The following is a 21908-nucleotide window of genomic DNA, read 5'->3' on the forward strand; positions in this document are numbered from 1 at the left end:
CTTTTGAAGCACCTGGTTCTATGTCTGTTGTGTAAAGTACATGCAAATAACTTCCAGCATAGTGTCAGACATCATGTGCCTATTATATTGTTGGAAGTACAGTTCTGTGACATGAACAGGAAGTGACAAAGGGCCTAATTCAGACCCAGCAGCAAATTGGCAGCGATCCGGTAGACACCGCCTTGCTATAGGGAAATCCCGCCTTGTGAATGAATGTGCACGCCGTGCGTATAGACGTGTATGGTTGAGCAAATCTGTCCAATACCATTCCTTACACGCTCACCATCGATTGATATTTTTCCACTGGTCGCCGCTGATCGCAAGTGTGGTGTAGCCGGGGATATTACTCAGCGGCTGCGATGAAATCGGCCTGATGGAGGCTGGAGCTGGCGTCACCCACCCTCCACTTAATGCTTCCCTGCACTTTCCCCAGGTCCGCCTGCGGTTATTCAGCCACGCCTGCTTTTTTCTTAGCTCTCCCATTGACACGTCCGGTTACCGCCCCCAGACACCAGCTCCCTGTCAATCACCTTGCCAACGGCTAGCGCATGACCTCATCACTGGAAGGACTCGCGCATGCGCATTTTGGCAAGGACGCATGCAATGTATCAATCAAATATTTGCACAGCAGCAATCAGGTGGGAGTCAGGCCCAATGTATTTATATTCCTGGTAAAATACTGTAGCAATAAAATAAATGCAGCAGGTGTTTCAGCGCTAACAAAAAAGCAGTACATTCATATAAACATATTACATGTACAGATGGAGCTGCTCCTGGCAATGGTATCGCCACTTGCCGCTGTGCGCCATCTGATAGAGCCCACCGCCACCCTCCGCCGGCTCCCCACAGCCCCAACTCGCCCTGCCCATCTCCCTGCAGCGGAGATAGGCAGGGAGTCCGCTCCCTGCCCCCATGCTGACTGGGACGTGCGAGTGTGTGAGACACTCCTGCATCCCCTTCAGATGGAGCACCTGTCTGCCAGCCTGGGCCAGCTCAGGAGACCTGGCGATTCCTCAGGCGCTGTAGCCAATGTTCACAAAAATGTCTGCTGTGGATTTGTGACTTCTATATGTACTATGGTCCTCTCCCGTGTGGTTGTCTATTCGCTACGTAACATCTTATTGTTGTTATTCTATATTTGGCGTCATTTTTGCGTGTTACTTGTATTTATTTAAATGTTTAAAAACAATTTACTACACAAAACAATGGCCCTTATGCAGATCTGATCGCAGTACAAATTTCTTCTCAAAATGGGCAATACCATGTGCACTGCAGGTGGGGCAGATGTAACATGTGCAGAGAGAGTTAGATTTGTGGGTGTTATTTTGTTTCTGTGCAGGGTAAATACTGGCTGCTTTATTTTTTACACTGCAATTTAGATTTAAGTTTCAACACACCTCTCTCAAATCTAACTCTCTCTGCTCATGTTACATCTGCCCCACCTGCAGTGCACATTGTTTTGCCCATTTTGAGAACAAATTTATACTGCGATCACATCTGAATAAGGGCCAATATTTCTATTCCACTTTGCTTATAGAAGCAGAACCGAATGTGCATCGAATGCTTTTAAAGACATTATCAGCTGCAATGTGCGGCTTTCAGGAGATTTACTATAGATCCACAGAGCAGATATTGTATTACTAATATTTATACGGTCTCCAAAATATTTTATATTAAATCTCGCTGATAACAACCCCGATCAAGGTTAGTTGTGAAAGCACCAAGCCTTATAACCCGGCAATTGACCCGGTTTATAAAATGGGTTAAAAATGCTTTGAAAGCTAGTTTGCTACCTTGCGATTGCCTCTATGTTTGTGTATGGGTGAGAGAGAAAGAGATGTAGTTTCACTCGCCGCCAACAGATGGCAGTGTTTCGGAGACACACAATCAAACACTATGCTTATATATATAGATGGTCTGTATTACTTTTAAGGTGGCCATATGCTAGGGTGACCTTGAACCACGTAGGACTGCATACAATACACATTTTCATGTCGACATTTTGCTTATGTCAACCTTTTCTCTGTGTCGGCCTATTGCTTGTCTGCCTTGACTCTGTAGATCTTTCCATCCACGCCCCTTACTAACACTCTTCTATCATTAATATGACTAAATCCTTATTCCTTGTTCTCTCTTTGTATTAATACTTCTAGAATGTAATTAGTCCTCATCTCTCCCAGTCCTCATCTCATCGTCTGTAATACTCATCTCTATTTATTACGGCTTCTCGTTAACGCTCGTTATTACCATCTCTTCCTTTTTCCTCACTGATGCCGGATGACTATGTCCCCACACTCATGTGTTCCCTGTGTCTGTCTTCCCTTCCTCCCCACCTCCTGTCCCTGACTGATACATTCTCCCTTCTCCCATATAATCCCCCCCCCCCAGTCCCACTCTCCCCTACACTTCCCTGTCTGCCTGCTTTATTTGCTTCATCGTTAGCACCTGCGGGGGCTGGGAACAAATCCTGCGCAGAGAACACACATATACAATAACCGCTTCCATCTATGACCTTGAGGAAGTATCACGGTACCTTCTGGTATTCTGCACCAGCGATCACTGCTGTAAACTTGCAGCAGCGCTGATAGGCTGGTGGGATTGTACTGCTGCAGGCTACGCACAGCACCAAAATACGCTCCACATCTATGTCTAGGCTTAAACAGGTGTTTGTCAGGGATGAGGGTCTGTAGACACAAGACCAATCTGTAAGCTGCCAGCAAACAGGAGACAACGCTACATGTACATACGATGCAGAGGACTCAGGGTACACACGTCAGCACATATATGACAGACCACATCCATACTCAGAAGCTCCGTCACTGTTGGTTGGCAGTCAAAGTCTGACACAAGCAAATGGTTGACATGAATTTTTCATGTTTTTTTTTTTAAAACCACCTTGTTTATACTTTACCATCCTGGGGGGGCGTGTAGGGCCATATCTATCAAGTTTTAAAAAGTGATAAAGGGGAGAGTGGTAAACAACCAGCCAATCCACTCCCAACTGGCATTTTTTAAACCCTGCATGTAACGTGGTAGGTATAAGCTGATTGGCACTCTCCACTGTATTATTTTTTGAAGCTTGATACATCTGGCTCTATGGGAGAATATAATAGTGTGTGTGTGTGTGTGTGTGTGTGTGTCTGGGTCTGTGTGTGTGTGTGTGTGTGTGTGTGTGACTTAGTCTGTGAGTGTGGGGGGGGCTGGGTCTGTGTGTGTGTGTGTGTGTGTGTGTGAGAGAGGGAGAGAGAGAGAGAGAGTGGGTCTGTGTGTCCGGATTGGTGTGTGTGACCGGGTCTGTGTGTGGCAGGGTTTGTACGTGTTACTGGGTCTGAATCTGTGTGTGTGACTAGGTCTTTGTGTGTGGCTGGGTCTGAATCTGTGTGTGTGACTAGGTCTGTGTGTGTGTGACTGGGTCTGAATCTGTGTGCATGACTGGATCTGTGTGTGTCGCTGGGCCTGTGTGTGTGACTGGGTCTGTGTGTGTGTGATAGAGAGAGACAGGGCACCAATGCAAGCAGACGCAGCTTTTTGTCACACTGTTGTGTGGGTCTGAATCTGTGTGTGTGACTTAGTCTGTGAGTGTGGGGGTGGGGGCTGGGTCTTTGTGTGTGTGTGAGAGAGAGAGTGGGTCTGTGTGTGTGTGTCTGGATTTGTGTGTGTGACTGGGTCTGTGTGTGGCAGGGTTTGTACGTGTGACTGGGTCTGAATCTGTGTGTGTGACTAGGTCTTTGTGTGTGGCTGGGTCTGAATCTGTGTGCATGACTGGATCTGTGTGTGTCGCTGGGCCTGTGTGTGTGACTGGGTCTGTGTGTGTGTGATAGAGAGAGACAGGGCACCAATGCAAGCAGACGCAGCTTTTTGTCACACTGTTGTGCTTAATCTGTGACTTTGTACGTGTGTGACACCAGTCCTGTGTGGTCACACTCACTGCTCAGGGTCTGCAGTCCATTCTAAGCTGCTACTCACTGCATCTGCAATTCCACCAAGATGCAATAAATCTCTGGCCCGCTACTCCACCCAGAGAGTCTCAGTCATGCTGGGTATTAGTGTATCTGTGTGTTTATGTGTTGGCGTAAGTCACTTGGTAGAACCTGTACATGTTGGAGGTGGATTTTCTAGGAATACAGATTTGCATATTACACCCTTACCCTTGTGTCTTCTCATTCTAACCGTCACTAACTTTGTGCCCCACTTTGTCCCCTCAGCTCGAGCGATGCCAGGAGTGGGAGCTGGAGGAGCGGGGGCGAATTCTTCTATCGCTGACGTACTGCACAGAGCGCGGGGGTCTTGTGGTGGGCATTGTGCGCTGCGCCCATCTTGCCGCGATGGATGTAAATGGATTTTCAGACCCATACGTCAAAACGTGAGCAACTTGTGCATTTTATAAGTCTGATTCACATCAATGAAAGGCTTCGGAGGCTGCTGTGTGTAACCCTGTCATTGTTATTATCTCCTATCTATAAGGCAGCGGTATTAGTCATCGCTATGTATTCATTGGAGAGTTACATAAGATAATAATGAAATGACACAGAAGGCAAAGACGCCAGAGTCCGATGTAAGAGGCGGGGGAGGCACTAGCTATGTAAGGTAGCGCAGTAATAAAGGTAGCTGTTGGTTGTGATACCTGCGGCCTAATTCAGGTTTGCACACTGCGTCCGATGTTTGTGCAAGTGATCAATAATCGGCAGACTGCGCAGTTGTCTGTCTGATGTCAGCTGTGAGTTCATCCATACAAAAACATGGAAGCTGCGTCACTACTGCCGCGTCCATTCTGCGAAGCCATAGGCCAACCCTTAGACCCGATGTTCCTCTTTTTGTTAGCCCCCATGTTCCCGATAGGTGCAGAACGGAGGAAAATCTATAGAAAATACTTGCAGTTATCGAGCAATCTGAACCAATTGTGTTTGTATGGAGGTGTCGTTTAGCTGCTCTTCACAACAGTCCTCCAGGCTGCAACAACCGGACCACGGTTCGGGCAGATGTCCTTTGTTGGTCTTCCTCTTAGATCTGGACATATTTCTGTTCTTGACCCTGACTACACTATAAGTGTGCTGCCACAATCTTATATACTATGCCTGATGGTCTGGTCATTGTGTCCAGGGGGAATAGCTGCGCATCCAAGATGGCCGCCACTGCAAACACTTTTATGTTGATGTGTCATCAAATGGAGACATGGATAATGTATGATGTAGACTCTATATGTAATAATGTATCAGCCAGTAGTGGCTGATGGCTGGGCCACCAAGGGAGTAATTGCTTAACGCTGAGGTCTCAGGTTAGAAATAAGTTTTGAGATGAGTTCAGAATGTATTTTATTATGTTATACTGTATTTCAGTTTTGGCACAGATAGGGTGCAGTAAATGTCCAGCGCACCAGCAGCTGTGGCACTGTGCACACTTATGTATATAAACCTAGTTGAATATATTTGATATATAACAGTCTTTGCCATTTGGGGACAGATAGAATATGGGGCATTCTGACAAATGACGTCTCATGGGCAATTCATGCCCGTTCGCTTGATATTCGGCAGGGCTGTGAATTCTAATCTGAATCAGGCCCCAAGTTCATAACTGTATCCTGAGGTGAAGGAAGGACTAATGTCACTTTATTTTAAATACACCCCAGGAGGTCTCCTGTGTGTCTCTGTGTCATCTGTACTAGACAGCCGGAGTTCCCGTTAGTAATTATAATACTGTGTGAACCACCAGGTAATTGGATTCTGTATGGCAATTGGCAGAACTTAGTTGACCACTTCCTGTGAAAGTAACGTTATATTACATTTCTGTAAATCCATCACAGTACTGGGATCTCACTGATCTCACACTCACCAGGCCGGGATCTCACTGATCTCACACACTCACCAGGCCAGGATCTCACTGATCTCACACTCACCAGGCCGGGATCTCACTGATCTCACACTCACCAGGCCGGGATCTCACTGATCTCACACTCACCAGGCCGGGATCTCACTGATCTCACACACTCACCAGGCCGGGATCTCACTGATCTCACACTCACCAGGCCAGGATCTCACTGATCTCACACACTCACCAGGCCGGGATCTCACTGATCTCACACTCACCAGGCCGGGATCTCACTGATCTCACACACTCACCAGGCCAGGATCTCACTGATCTCACACTCACCAGGCCGGGATCTCACTGATTTCACACACTCACCAGGCCGGGATCTCACTGATCTAACACACTCACCAGGCCGGGATCTCACTGATCTCACACTCACCAGGCCGGGATCTCACTGATCTCACACTCACCAGGCCGGGATCTCACTGATCTCACACACTCACCAGGCCGAGATCTCACTGATCTCACACTCACCAGGCCGGGATCTCACTGATCTCACACACTCACCAGGCCGGGATCTCACTGATCTCACACTCACCAGGCCGGGATCTCACTGATCTCACACACTCACCAGGCCGGGATCTCACTGATCTCACACACTCACCAGGCCGGGATCTCACTGATCTCACACTCACCAGGCCGGGATCTCACTGATCTCACACTCACCAGGCCGGGATCTCACTGATCTCACACACTCACCAGGCCGGGATCTCACTGATCTCACACTCACCAGGCCGGGATCTCACTGATCTCACACACTCACCAGGCCGGGATCTCACTGATCTCACACTCACCAGGCCGGGATCTCACTGATCTCACACTCACCAGGCCGGGATCTCATTGATCTCACACACTCACCAGGCCGGGATCTCACTGATCTCACACTCACCAGGCCGGGATCTCACTGATCTCACACACTCACCAGGCCGGGATCTCACTGATCTCACACACTCTCCAGGCCGGGATCTCACTGATCTGAAATCACAAGCTTCTGTGATGCCAGGGCGGAAACTGGCAGCCGTCGGAACCGGGTGGGGGTCGGAATTGACGGGTCCCATATTATCCTATGGGGAAAAAACGTTACAGGTTTGCCATGCGATATCTCCGGTTCCCGGGGGGCTAGAGACACTGGGCTGGGCTCGTTGGAAAGCCCTGGTCCTCAGCTACAAAATAAATGACAGGGGGGCACGTGCCCGGGTGAATCCGTCACTGCTGATCTCACACACTCACCAGGCCGGGATCTCACTGATCTCACACACTCACCAGGCCGGGATCTCACTGATCTCACACACTCTCCAGGCCGGGATCTCACTGATCTCACACACTCACCAGGCCGGGATCTCACTGATCTCACACACTCTCCAGGCCGGGATCTCACTGATATCATACACTCACCAGGCTGGGATCTCACTAATCTCACACACTCTCCGGACCGGGATCTTACTGATCTCACACACTCTCCGGGCCGGGCTCTCACACACTCACCAGGGCAGGATCTCACTGATCTCACACACTCTCTGGGATCTCACTGATCTTACACACTCTCCAGGCCGGGATCTCACTGATCTCACATACTGTCCGGACTGGGATCTCACTGATCTCACACACTCTCTGGGCCGGGATCTCACACACTCAACTGGGCGGGATCTCAAACACTCACCCGGGCGGGATCTCACACACTCTCTGGGCCAGGATCTCACACACTCACCAGGGCAGGATCTCACTGATCTCACACACTCTCCAGGGGGGGCAAGTGCCCGGGTGCCCCCCCCCCCCTGAATCCGTCACTGCTGATCTCACACACTCACCAGGCCGGGATCTCACACACTCACCAGGCCGGGATCTCACACACTCACCAGGCCTGGATCTCACTGATCTCACACACTCACAAGGCCGGGATCTCACTGATCTCACACACTCTCCAGGCCGGGATCTCACTGATCTCACACACTCTCCAGGCCGGGATCTCACTGATCTCACACACTCACCAGGCTGAGATCTCACTGATCTCACACATTCTCCAGGCCGGGATCTCACTGATCTCATACACTCACCAGGCTGGGATCTCACACACTCTCCGGACCAGGATCTTACTGATCTCACACACTCTCCGGGCCGGGCTCTCACACACTCACCAGGGCAGGATCTCACTGATCTCACACACTCTCTGGGATCTCACTGATCTTACACACTCTCCAGGCCGGGATCTCACTGATCTCACATACTGTCCGGACTGGGATCTCACTGATCTTACACACTCTCTGGGCCGGGATCTCACACACTCACCTGGGCGGGATCTCACACACTCACCAGGCCGGGATCTCACACACTCTCTGGGATCTCACTGATCTCACACACTCTCCGGACCAGGATCTGACTGATCTCACACACTCTCCGGACCGGGATCTTACTGATCTCTCACACTCTCGGGGCCAGGATCTCACACACTCACCAGGGCAGGATCTCACTGATCTCACACACTCTCCAGGCCGGGATCTCACAGATCTCACACACTCTCCGGACCGGGATCTCACTGATCTCACACACTCTCCAGGCCAGCATCTCACACACTCTCCAGGCCAGGATCTCACACACTCTCCAGGCCGGTATCTCACACACTCACCAGGGCAGGATCTCACACACTCTCCGGGATCTCACTGATCTCACTGATCTCACACAATCTCTGGACTGGGATCTCACTGATCTCACACACTCTCCGGGCTGGATCACACACAGTCACCAGGGCAGGATCTCACTAGACTCATACACTCTCCAGACCGGGATCTAACTGATCTCACACACTCTCCAGGCCGGGATCTCACTGATCTCCCAGCCATAGGCCTGATTCCCCCCCCCCCCCCCTCTCTCTCTCTCTCTCTCTCTCTCAGCAAGAAGCTTTTATGCTTGAGAAATTAAACTTTTGCCGAGCTGAGGCATTAATTAGGGGTGTCATGTGCGGCAACGTCGTTATGCAACACCTATATTAAGCACCATTATTTCAGGCAAATTACCAGATCCCAGTTCAGAGATTTCTGCCTTGCTGAACTTATTTTTGTCCCTGGAAGTGCTACATCTCTGCCTCGTTAGTCACATGTACGCTGGTGCTAAGTACAGGAGAGAGCTGTTACTTCATTTCATTACAGTTTAACCTTTTCTGTAGTCAGAACATAACAAGGTCTATATACAGTGAGGGATAAATCTAGGACATCCGTGTTACATGGTATTGTCAGGTGGGTGCTGAGTGCCGTCTCACTGTCCTGCTCCCGGATAATCTGCTGACACATATTTATTTTATTATTTATTTACAGACAGTCAAAGGTAGGAGGGCCCTGCTCGCAAGCTTACAATCTATAGGGAAATCGGCATTGATACATAAGGATAGATACTGTATTCTTTATGGCATTAATTCCACCAGAATGCAAAGGTTCCTGGTGTGCTGTAAGATACGGTGACCCAGCAGTTTGGCCAGGGGTCAGGAGGATGGAATACAGTATGTGAGAAAGAAAGAGAGTGGATGTGTGTGGTCTGTACAGTGGGGATGTGATTGGATAGGAGAGGATATGTGTGGCCTGTACAGTGGGGATGTGATTGGATAGGAGAGGATATGTGTGGCCTGTACAGTGGGGATGTGATTGGATAGGACAGAGGATATGTGTGGCCCGTACAGTGGTGATGTGGTTGGATAGGACAGAGGATATGTGTGGTCTGTACAGTGGGGATGTGATTGGATAGGAGAGGATATGTGTGGTCTGTCTGTACAGTGGGGAGGTGATTGGATAGGAGAGGATATGTGTGGCCTGTATAGGGGGATGTGATTGGATAGGAGAGGATGTGTGTGGTCTGTACAGTGGGGATGTGATTGGATAGGAGAGGATACGTGAGGCCTGTACAGTGGGGATGTGATTGGATAGGAGAGGATATGTGTGGACTGTACAGTGGGGATGTGATTGGATAGGAGAGGATATGTGTGGCCTGTATAGGGGGGGGGGGTGTGATTGGATAGGACAGAGGATATGTGTGGCCTGTATAGGGGGGATGTGATTGGATAGGAGAGGATATGTGTGGTCTGTACAGTGGGGATGTGATTGGATAGGACAGAGGATATGTGTGGCCTGTATAGGGGGGATGTGATTGGATAGGAGAGGATATGTGTGGCCTGTACAGTGGGGATGTGATTGGATAGGACAGAGGATATGTGTGGCCTGTACAGTGGGGATGTGATTGGATAGGAGAGGATAGGTGCGGCCTGGACAGTGGGGATGTGATTGGATAGGACAGAGGATATGTGTGGCCTGTACAGTGTCGATGTGATTGGATAGGAGAGGATAGGTGCGGCCTGGACAGTGGGGATGTGATTGGATAGGACAGAGGATATGTGTGGACTGTATAGGGGGGATGTGATTAGACAGGACAGAGGATGTGCGTGGCCTGTATAGGGGGATGTGATTGGATAGGAGAGGATATGTGTGGTCTGTACAGTGTGGATGTGATTAGACAGGAACGCTATATGAAGGTTAAGTGACTGGTTCTGGAATCTGATAGGCTGCCTGAAGAGATGAGTACTCAGGGAACGCTTGTAGGTTTGGAGACTGTTGAAGAGTCTTATTGTGCTTGGGAGGGCATTCCACAGAGTGGGTGCAGCCCGGAGAAAGTCCTGCAATTGGGAAATGGGAGCGAGTAATGAGTGTGGATGAGATATGTACATCTTGTGAGGAGCATAGAGGTGGGGTTGGGAGATACTATGAGATAAGAGAAGATATGTATGTCGGTGTAGTTTGGTTTATGGCTTTGTGTGTGAGTAAAAGGATTTTGTATTGAATAAGGTAGAATACATGACGTGACTGACAGACTAATCCGCAACACTGGGGTTCAAATAACCCGAAACTGCACCAGAGACTGCACCACAATTATAGGCCAACTCTAATTATGGGGGTGATTCAATACCATTCGGTCCCCAGCATATTCCCGCCGGGGACCGATGGTTCGTGTATGTGCGGGGCCACTGTACGAACACTGTCGGCGACTGTCACAGACACCGAGGCATTTGTGCAGGTAGGAGAGGGAGGGTGGCGGGCAGGCATTCCCCTGGAATCTCAGGTATGTCGATATCTGCCGGGGGCAGGCGGCTTATGTCACATGATATAGAACGATATAGTGCATGCATACTGACCGATAGTGATAACAATATATCGGTGGTGCCGCAGTAGAACGATATAGCGCATGCATACTGACCGATAGTGATAACAATATATCGGTGGTGCCGCAGTAGAACGATATGGCGCATGCATACTGACCGATGGTGATAACAATATATTGGTGGTGCCACAGTAGAACGATATAGCGCATGCATACTGACCGATAGTGATAACAATATATCGGTGGTGCCACAGTAGAACGATATAGCGCATGCATACTGACCGATAGTGATAACAATATATCGGTGGTGCCACAGTAGAACGATATAGCGCATGCATACTGACCGATAGTGATAACAATATATCGGTGGTGCCGCAGTAGAACGATATAGCGCATGCATACTGACCGATAGTGATAACAATATATCGGTGGTGCCGCAGTAGAACGATATAGCGCATGCATACTGACCGATAGTGATAACAATATATCGGTGGTGCCGCAGTAGAACGATATAGCGCATGCATACTGACCGATGGTGATAACAATATATTGGTGGTGCCGCAGTAGAACGATATAGCGCATGCATACTGACCGATGGTGATAACAATATATCGGTGGTGCCACAGTAGAACGATATAGTGCATGCATACTGACCGATGGTGATAACAATAAATCGGTGGTGCCCCAGTAGAACGATATAGCGCATGCATACTGACCTATAGTGATAACAATATATCGGTGGTGCCGCAGTAGAACGATATAGCGCATGCATACTGACCGATAGTGATAACAATATATCGGTGGTGCCGCAGTAGAACCGTATAGCGCATGCATACCGACCGATAGTGATAACAATATATCAGTGGTGCCACAGTAGAACAATTTAGTGCATGCATACCGACCGATAGTGATAACAATATATCGGTGGTGCCACAGTAGAACAATTTAGTGCATGCATACTGACCGATAGTGATAACAATATCGGTCAGTGACATCACCTGCCCTCTGCTCCATACATGCAGGTGGTCACTAGATAATCAATATTGACAGACAGCGACGGGGCGGGGGGGGGCATTAACGAAACGTGGGAGCACGCATCATTATCGACATTTATAGGTCAATATATCCCATCTTCAATAGAATTCCCATCTTAGTAACTTTACCCTTATCGATAAAATGCGATATATTTTACCGATATGTAAGATATCCACATCATTATTGTACACACTGAACGATTTGCATTGTATATTATCAAGGGCCAGATGTATCATGCATCAAATGGTGATAAAGTGGAGAGTGATAAACCTCCAGCCAATCAGCTCTTAACTGCCATGTTACAGGCTGGGTTTATCAGTAAGGGGCTGATTGGCAAATCATTCAGGGGTTTTTCTAGTTCACTCCTTCTGGCAAATTCCTTCTCAAATGGACAAAACCATGTGCAGGTGGGGCAGATGTAACTTGTGCAGAGAGAGTTAGACTTGGGTGGGGTTTTACTTCAAAGTGAGATCTATATTGCAGTGTAAAATTAAAGCAGTCAGTATTTACCCTGCACAGAAACAAAATAACTCACCCAAATCTAATTCTCTCTGCACATGTTACATCTGCCCCCATGCAGTGCAGCATGGTTTTGTCCATGTAAGAAAGAATTTTCCAGAAGGAGTGAACCAGAATAACCCCCATATAGTGTGTACACTAATTATATGGATATCTTCCATATCGATTAAATACATCGCATAGTGCAACAAAATAATTTGTTTGCAAATCCTGCTGGAGATTCTGTCAGCAGGCTAAACAGCTGAGAGAGGAGATAACGGCGGCGTTACTGCGGAGATGGCGGCAGCGGGACGCAGTGCTTCAGGAAATGTACAAATATCACTCAGCTGCAAGTCTGTACACTCCGAGATTTGATCAAATTGCAAAAGTTATATTAAGAAAAAATTCTATTACTTCGCCCTCATACTGTGGCACTGATGCTTATGATGTCCCGATGTTCAAGTCTTCATGATGTTTATATAGTTACTAAACTTGAATAATAATGTTATACTAATTTGAAGGGGCAGGTGCAGGGAATTGGGGGCCGATGGCTGAATATCAGACATCGATGGTGAGGATAGAGTGCCGGGCGATATGTTATTGTTGCCATCGAGCTGCATGAAAGGTTAATAAACTGTGATATCTCGGAGGCTTAACGGGACATATTTATTTATCAGGCCGCTGAATACAGGGATTCCTCAACCCCAGTGGTGTAACTACTGTACGGCAGCCCCGGCTGCCGCTTGGGGGAGCAACCCACAGTGAGATCTGTGTGGGCGCCGGCACCCGCTCGATGCACTGCTATGTTGCTGCCTGCCTCTGCCTACTGGCTGGGAGGAGCAAACTTTTTTGCAGGGGGGAGCAAAATTTATAGTTACGCCACTGCTCATCACTGCAATTTTCTTAATCTTGGTAGCCCGACGATTAGGGGAACGCTGCCCCGACACCACAGCAACTCGATTCTCCACACCCATGTGCATGGCTGCAAATTTGTTTGCAGACATGCACATGAGGGAAAAAGTGCTGCGATGGCCGCAGGGAGAAGGAGGCCGCTAATGACGTCAGTTGCCCTCTCTCCCAATGGCCAGGAATGCTTGTGTTTTTGTGTAAGGGTGCTCTTTTGTGGTGTAACATGTATAAGGGGATCTACTGTGATGCAGTAAGCATTAGGGGTCAACTGTGGTGCAACATGTATAAAGCCCTCTACTGTGATGCAACAGGTAGAAGTGGCTCTATGACTTGACTGTGTGGTGTAACATGTATAAGGGGCTCTACTGTGGCATAATATGTATAAGGGGCTCTACTGTGTGGTGAAATGTAAACAACAGACATTACAGTGTTATGTAATGGGAAGTAGTATTATTCTGTAGCCCCATCCCTTTCCCATGAAGCACACCCACATTTTTGGTGCACATTGTGCCTATTTTAAATGTTTGAAGAAACTCAGGGAGCCCGAGGTGTGCTCCCACCACCACCAGTGCTGTGCCTAAACACGTGCAAAGGGGGCAGCCGTACGAACGTGTGGGCCCTCTCCCAAAGGAGAAAGGCCCCATGGTTCCCCTAACCCCCCTCAACCATAAGGCCGTGGAAGGGAAAAAAGGGATCGGTGGGTCCTCTTCGCCGAAGCTCAGAGAGACCCGCGTTTCCTCCACCCCCGGAAGGGTTTTGGACGGTGGGTCCTCCGCACCCGAAGGTTTGGAGAGACCCGCTTAGGCTTCCCTCCGCCTTGCGGCTCGGGGTTGCCCTCGAGGGGACCGGGACTCTCCCCAAAAGGTGAAGAGTCCCAGCCACGTTTGGGGAACGGAAGGCCTGTTAGGGACAGCCGCACTACCCAAATCAAAAAAAAACGTGACAAACTAACGAAAAACGTGAAGTGCTCAAAAGTGCAAATCAAAGAAATAAATAAAAAGAGGCCCTAGCCAGAAGGCCGGGGTGGGGGTGTAAAAAAATTGTCCTACCCCATCCAAAAGGACGAGGTAAGGACGTGTAGCCTAACCTAGAGGGAAGTGCGCAGTGTGTGTGCCATTCAGTGCATGGTGCTGGACATCACCAGTGCAAATCAGGCACCCCCGAGTTTCCCCGGGGGCACAGTGCAGCCTCGGGCTCCAGGCAGCCGACCAATCAGCGTCCGACCAAGTTTTTCTCCGTCTCACCAGCAGGCATTTTCCAGCCCCCGGCATGGGAATGGGTACTCCACTGGGCTTTTCGAAAGACTCCCTTAGGGGCTGCACCCCCCTCGGAAGAGCAATCTACTCAGTCCCAGTGTTTCTCCGCTCCCAGGGTTAAGATACTAAGCTGAGCTTTTCGCTGTGCCCAGGTTGAGGCCAACTACCCAACCTGGACCAATCTACTCGGTCTCAGCTTTTCTCCTATTGGTGCCTATTTTAAATGTAGGGCACCAACATAATTAGTTTCATCGCTGGGCCACACAAATGACTGGTCGCAGCTCTTTCTGGCCATTCTCAGCCGCAGGCCTACGTAACCTGTAGTAATAATTATCTATGTATATACAGTACAGTAGCTCCACCAATTATGCAGTAGAGGAGGATATAGGTCAGAGATGGCTAACCTTGACACTCCAGCTGTTGTTGAACTACACATCCCAGCATGCCCTGCATCAGTCTTAGTATGGCCAAATAGTAAAATTGTAGCAGTGCATGCTGGGATGTGTAGTTCAACTACAGCTGGAGTGTCAATGTTAGCCATCACTAACTGTAGCTCATCAATAAGGGGGTCTTAGTTAATCTCCGCCCTTGTTCTCTACTCTTGCATAAGGCTGTCCCAAAAAACTGGAGACACTACAGATATATTTATACAATGTACCCAGTGCTGTGCTGCTTCTCCCCAGTGCTGTCAGGAAATCACAAGCTCGCTGTAAGAGCCTGTCTGTGTAAGAAGCACAGAGCTGGGCAATCCGTCACAGTGGCCCGGAGAGCGCTGGGAGATAATGATACTAAGGACACCTCTGGTTATTCCAGCCTGGAAGTAATAAATGGTCTGGAACTGAGAAATGATGTCCTCTTTCCCAGAGGCGATGCACATAAATCCTCACTACGCCGTGATCCTCCCTCCTGGGGCTACTTAGCTGGAGCCATGTCCCTCCCTGGCTGCATTCTCCTCTCTGTCTAATTAACGATAATTTAGAGCAGTAAAATGCTGAACTTATGCAGAGAGATGATCCCATGTTGGCCGTCGGGGCGCAGGACGCGTCCTCTGGGTGTGAGCTTGTGTATCCGGAATACTTGGGATTTGTGCTGCACAGATTGGAAGCTTTACATGGCATTTGCATGATCCTGATTAAAGCCTCTTCCTCGTTACCTAGCACATGGCACCATTCGCTAAATGGACGAATCTGTGCTAGGCGCCATACTGTAAATGTACAGGGGTTAATGTGGTATATGTAGTGCTTTCTGCACGGTTGTAGGATTACATGTTTAAATGCAATTATATTTAGGATGTGTTTGAAACTATGTAAAACCCCTTTCACATTGTGGCCATATTATAATATTCACCACAAGTGATTGGCAGTTCAGAGCATATAATAATGTTATTGACGGGTTGTTTTGCCAGGTCGACCCAGGTCGAGGTGCGTTGTGAAAGCCGCAAACCTTATAACCCAGGTCGACCAACCCGGCAATTCATCCCGGATTATAAGAAGAGTTATACCCGATCACTCTGTGTAGAATGGGCAACTTGGGTTTAGTGTGAAAGAGTCTGACCTGGGTCAGAGCCGGATCGGACTCGGAATCAAGATCCCATGTCGGACCCGGCATTGCGATGTGAAAGGGGTATAAAAGGGAAAAGTGCACATGCTCTGTATATGTCTATATAAGGGGGGGATTCTAGTGTTTGGGATGCCGGCAGTCAGACGCCAACAGCGGCATCCCGATGATCACGATCCTTACACCTTTAATCCATGTATGCTACCCCTCTCCCTCTACCACCTAAGCAGTGTGGGCTGAGGGGGCGCGCAACTGCTCCTGACTGCCATTCCAAACTGACTCACTGGCAGTGGGTATGGCTCACCTATTTGAATTTTGGACTGCTCCCGCCTCTGGATCCACCACTTCATCCAACCCTCCCTACCTGCAGCCTACCCCAGTTTTCAGACCAGTGTCAGGTTTCCGGACAACCAGTATGCTAACTGTATCGCGCATTAGGAATGGCTACCTTCTGTGACTAGGAGATGGGATGGTAAATTGTAGTTCCCTAGCCGGAGTTCTGAAGAATCACCTGATCAGTGCCCTCCATGCTATGTCCCGGATTTTGGCAGAATCCTGTTGGAAGGTCTTGGTGCATATACTATATAGATACTGTGAATCCGTGTGATAAATATATCACCGTATGAATGTAAATGACTGGTTCCTATGTAATGTGAGCTGTATTGTCTCTTCTGACTATATATAACGGGCCTGTGAGTCCTGGGATGGATAGAGACAGAGATACCTGAGGTGGCTCCTGGAGGGAGGAGCCAAAAAGTCACCAAGTAGACTTAAACGTGAAGTAAGCGGCTGATTCAGAGGTGAACGCTGTCCACACAGAAGAGAGCTGGTTTTGTCCCCCCATTATCTTAACTCCTCCCCGTTGACCACCATGCCTCCCCTGCTTTATCTACCACCATACACGACTTCCTCTACCACCGTTCTATCGCTCTCTGCATCATTCATGTCAAATAATTCTGTGGAAATAATTCTGCCCAAATGATAAAGAGGTTCAAGGTTCAGTACATGCGGGGTCTCTTCATCAAGATGTCCCTGGCACCAATCAGATGCTATGTATCATTTTATAGAATGCACTTGATAAATGATACTTTCAAGCTGATTGGTTGCCAGTTGCGTAAATTCCTCCCTGGTACCCGGAGGCAGGAAAAATATTAGTCCCCCCCACACACACACACCTGATATATATATATATATATATATATATATATATATATATATATATATATATGTATGTGTGTGTGTATATATATATATATATATATATATATATATATATATATATATATATATATCACAAAAAGTCCAATTAGGGCGCAAGTCCTTTTGGATTGTCTATAATCTGGAACAAATCAGTCCCTTCTGTGTTGCTATTCCCAGCACTTGAGGTCTGTCCTTAGACCGGCAGCTTCCTCCAATTACCCTTGCGGGCACCTGGATTCACAGGTAATGGATTCTCTAAGAAAGGAAAGAGGAGCGCTCCAAATAGTGCTTTATCTTTTATTTTTCAGAAAACATTTAAAATATCCAACAGGTATGTACAGGTTGGTATCACGTACCGCAAGAGACGGTTAGGCACAACCGCGGGTGTTAAACAGCATGAATCTTGCTGCCCCAAGCAGCGTTGTGCTCGGATCTGAGTGCTCTCACCACTCTCTCGTCCAACACGAAATTCTGACCGACGCCAGGCCACGCCCCTACGCGTTTCGTCACAAGGACTTCGTCAGAGGGCTGGTCCTGGCGTCGGTCAGCTCCCTCTTTGTAGCCTGGATTCAACCTTACGTCACTAATAGTGACGCACTGATTGCTGCGGCTGAAATCAATTTGAAAATGCTCTTGCAAACTCGGATGTTACAATCATTGAAAAATACATTCACAATAAAAACTTATATACATATAAGCTCACAATATACATAACATTCATAAAACATCCTTATTATAAAAATATTTTAAAAAAACATATATGTAAAAATATCGATAGCACGTTTTGGCAATTTTAAAAAAAAAGTTATTTTGCAGTGGCACAGAAATGACTTTCATTTCAACAAGGCTTATAGCCATCTATTACAATTTGTATGTATATTGTGAGCTTATATGTATATAAGTTTTTATTGTGAGTTTATTTTTCAATGATTGTAACATCCAAGTTTGCAAGAGCATTTTCAAATTGATTTCAGCCGCAGCAATCAGTGCGTCACTATTAGTGACGTAAGGTTGAATCCAGGCTACAAAGAGGGAGCTGACCGACGCCAGGACCAGCCCTCTGACGAAGTCCTTGTGACGAAACGCGTAGGGGCGTGGCCTGGCGTCGGTCAGAATTTCGTGTTGGACGAGAGAGTGGTGAGAGCACTCAGATCCGAGTACAATGCTTGCGGTACGTGATACCAACCTGTACATACCTGTCGGATATTTTAAATGTTTTCTGAAAAATAAAAGATAAAGCACTATTTGGAGCTCTCCTCTTTTCTTTCTTAGAGAATATATATATATATATATATTATGTTTAAAATAAAGAATGTGTGAAGTCTATGGTCCTGCTTGGAGGGGGAGTCAGCCTCAGAAGCGATATTCAAGGCTTTCAATTAACTGATGCAAATTTGAAGGGGAGGAGACTGGTGCCCCCTTGGGAGCAGCAGCCCGGCGGTAGGTGACTCCATTGCCTTCCACAGTTACGCCTCTGTTGGTTGTCATGGGCAACTTCTTCACCGGTTCAGTTCTCCGCTCTTTTTCGCTGCTTCATAAATAGACCCCGATGGGCTTTCCACAGGTCGAGGCCTGGTCACATACGAACTGGAGCAAATCCACTATGAGGGGAAATTATCAGAAGAGCCACCGAGCTTCCTCCCCCTTTGTGTGCTGTCGTAGACCAGGACCCCCACATCCTGCCTGACGTCTACCTGACGTACGGTTGTAAGACATCCATAGTCACTCTGTCACGTTCCCCGCCGGGCTTCTCGTTTTTGTGAGAGCTGACTCAACGGCAATCTTCATCGACCTCGCAGGACCCCTGAGTAGGCGTAAAATGAAAAGCTCTATATACAAGAGTAAATAAGAGTGTTGGCTAAAACCTGTATCAATGCGCTGGGACAAGACGTATCCTGCTCTCCTCATCGATCTGTTTTCCTGCGATAGCCCTCAGAGAATAATGGTAGAACATTAGTTGTGTCTTCTCAGTGTCTCGCTGCCTCGATGCTATTAATTACAGAAGGTACATATCTCCCTCCCCAAGCTCCAGACCTACGCGGCAGAACCCGAGAGATTAGCAAGAGCGGAATAGACCTCGCAGAAAGACTAAAAGGAAAGATCCATCTTATCTACCGCCGCTTGGGACTCCCAGGTCTATGCACCAACCCGATCTTCCCAAGGCCCCCGGGGGACGAGCCCTTAACGACTGGAGCATGATACAATCAATGCTAATAATCCTAAACCCTATTCTAATCATGGAAGCTTTCCCTACATGATCACAGCGCTCCTAGGGATGTGAGCTCATCATAATCCATCGTTATTCCACTTAATTATTGTTACATAGAAATCTGTCGCATTCAAATTAATTCATAACAGAGATTGTTAATACTCTCGGCGGTTGTTCGGACAAGGTGACGTTAAGGCCGCGCGCTCCCACAGAACGGCGGCCTTGTAGAGATTAGCACAGGCGGAAATTCAGCCATCATCCACCACGCAATACTACTACTAATAGAATATTATAATAGGCTAGGGCTGCTCCTCACCTCTATGGGGGGGGGGATTCAAGTGCTGCCGCTGGCATTACTGTTTTGTTGTTCTGTATGTATACTATTCTGGTAAATGGTGCGATGACTCTGTAGGTACAGTGACAATGGCGGGTCCTCGTGTAAGCAGTCGCTGTGCTCGTTACATTCTGCAGAGATGGGCTACTATGGCCACTTGCCCTTGCCGGTGTTGCCCTGAAAATAATGTGGTCAATTCAGTAAAAGCCCCAATACTGTCCCAATTATTATCTGGCATTATGGACACAATGGGGACTATGGGCGTGCATGTGTGCGGCCCGTGGTAGGCGTTCGCTAGGACATCCTGCAATGATGTCCTGCAACTTTTTCTGTTCGAACGCCGTCCGTAAGGTGATTGACAGGATGCCGGCGTCTGGGGGTGGTAGTGGGAGCGTTAAGAAAATTGCAGGCGTCTCATTAAAATCGCTGGGAGAGTCCGGGAAAATGCAGGCGTGTCAGTAAAATCGCTGGGAGAGTCCAGGAAAAGGCAGGCGTGTCAGTAAAATCGCTGGGAGAGTCCAGGAAAAGGCAGGCGTGTCAGTAAAATCGCTGGGAGAGTCCGGGAAAAGGCAGGCGTGTCAGTAAAATCGCTGGGAGAGTCCAGGAAAAGGCAGGCGTGTCAGTAAAATCGCTGGGAGAGTCCAGGAAAATGCAGGCGTGTCAGTAAAATCGCTGGGAGAGTCTGGGAAAATGCAGGCGTGTCAGTAAAATCGCTGGGAGTGGGGGAAAAGGCAGGCGTGTCAGTAAAATCGCTGGGAGAGTCTGGGAAAATGCAGGCGTGTCAGTAAAATCGCTGGGAGTGGGGGAAAAGGCAGGCGTGTCAGTAAAATCGCTGGGAGAGTCCAGGAAAATGCAGGCGTGTCAGTAAAATCGCTGGGAGAGTCCGGGAAGAAGCAGGTGTGTCAGTAAAATCGCTGGGAGTGGGGGAAAATGCAGGCGTGTCAGTAAAATCGCTGGGAGAGTCTGGGAAAATGCAGGCGTGTCAGTAAAATCGCTGGGAGAGTCTGGGAAATTGCAGGCGTGTCAGTAAAATCGCTGGGAGAGTCTGGGAAAATGCAAGCATGTCAGTAAAATCGCTGGGAGAGTCCGGGAAGATGCAGGCGTGTCAGTAAAATCGCTGGGAGAGTCCGGGAAAATGCAGGCGTGTCAGTAAGATCGCTGGGAGAGTCCGGGAAGATGCAGGCGTGTCAGTAAAATCGCTGGGAGAGTCCGGGAAGATGCAGGCGTGTCAGTAACATCGCTGGGAGAGTCCGGGAAGATGCAGGCGTGTCTGAGCGTTATAGGGGATAGTGTGTGATGTCAGCTCCAGGCCGGATATGCCGGTATCCATCGCACTGCTGAGTAGGTCTTTGGCTACGCTGCGCCTGTGATCACTGCTGCCCAGTGTAATAATCAGTCAACGGTTTTGGGACGTATTCGCTCGACTGTGAACGGATGTGTACCCGTAACTAAGCCCTGGACGGCGATAATGTGAAGAGAGATAACACATCAGCCAATCAGCTTCTATCTGTCATTGTACATATTGTGGGCTCTATGTATGGACCTTGGAGAGACGTAACATACCGGCCAATCAGCTCCTAGCTGTTGGGTTACAGGCAGAGTTTGAAAAATGACAGTTGGGGGCCATGTGGCTAGTACTTTATCTCTCTCCACTGTATCTTCCTCTTTGAAGAAACAGTGGTTGGGGGTTCAAGAAGGCTTCGTTTTCGGAATTCGGACAAAACAAACGTTTTCTTTCCTTGTTCGGCGCAAGCTCCGCCTTGCACTTATTTATCAATGCAAGCAGCCCCTCCCTGCAGCGTGACGCTCGGCCACGTCTGTTCAGCTCCAGGCTCTCAGCACGGTCTAAACTGATTCAAATGTTACAATGTAAAACAGAAAATAGTGGGATACACACCGGCGCTGTGAT

General features: G+C 48.3%; 1 protein-coding gene across 2 annotated transcripts in view; it reads left to right on the plus strand.

The window, feature by feature from the left end:
* The window catches only part of DOC2A (double C2 domain alpha), a 132999-nt gene that overhangs the window by 94608 nt on the left and 16483 nt on the right, over nt 1–21908 (plus strand). For both annotated transcript variants that reach the window (XM_083152386.1, XM_083152387.1), the window contains one exon: nt 4206–4363. In XM_083152386.1, coding sequence (XP_083008512.1) covers nt 4206–4363 — 158 coding nt within the window. The remainder of the gene's footprint in view (nt 1–4205; nt 4364–21908) is intronic.

The sequence above is a fragment of the Crinia signifera genome, chromosome 7 (assembly GCF_055691185.1).
Source record: "Crinia signifera chromosome 7, ASM5569118v1, whole genome shotgun sequence".
NCBI classification, from domain to species: Eukaryota; Metazoa; Chordata; class Amphibia; order Anura; family Myobatrachidae; genus Crinia; species Crinia signifera.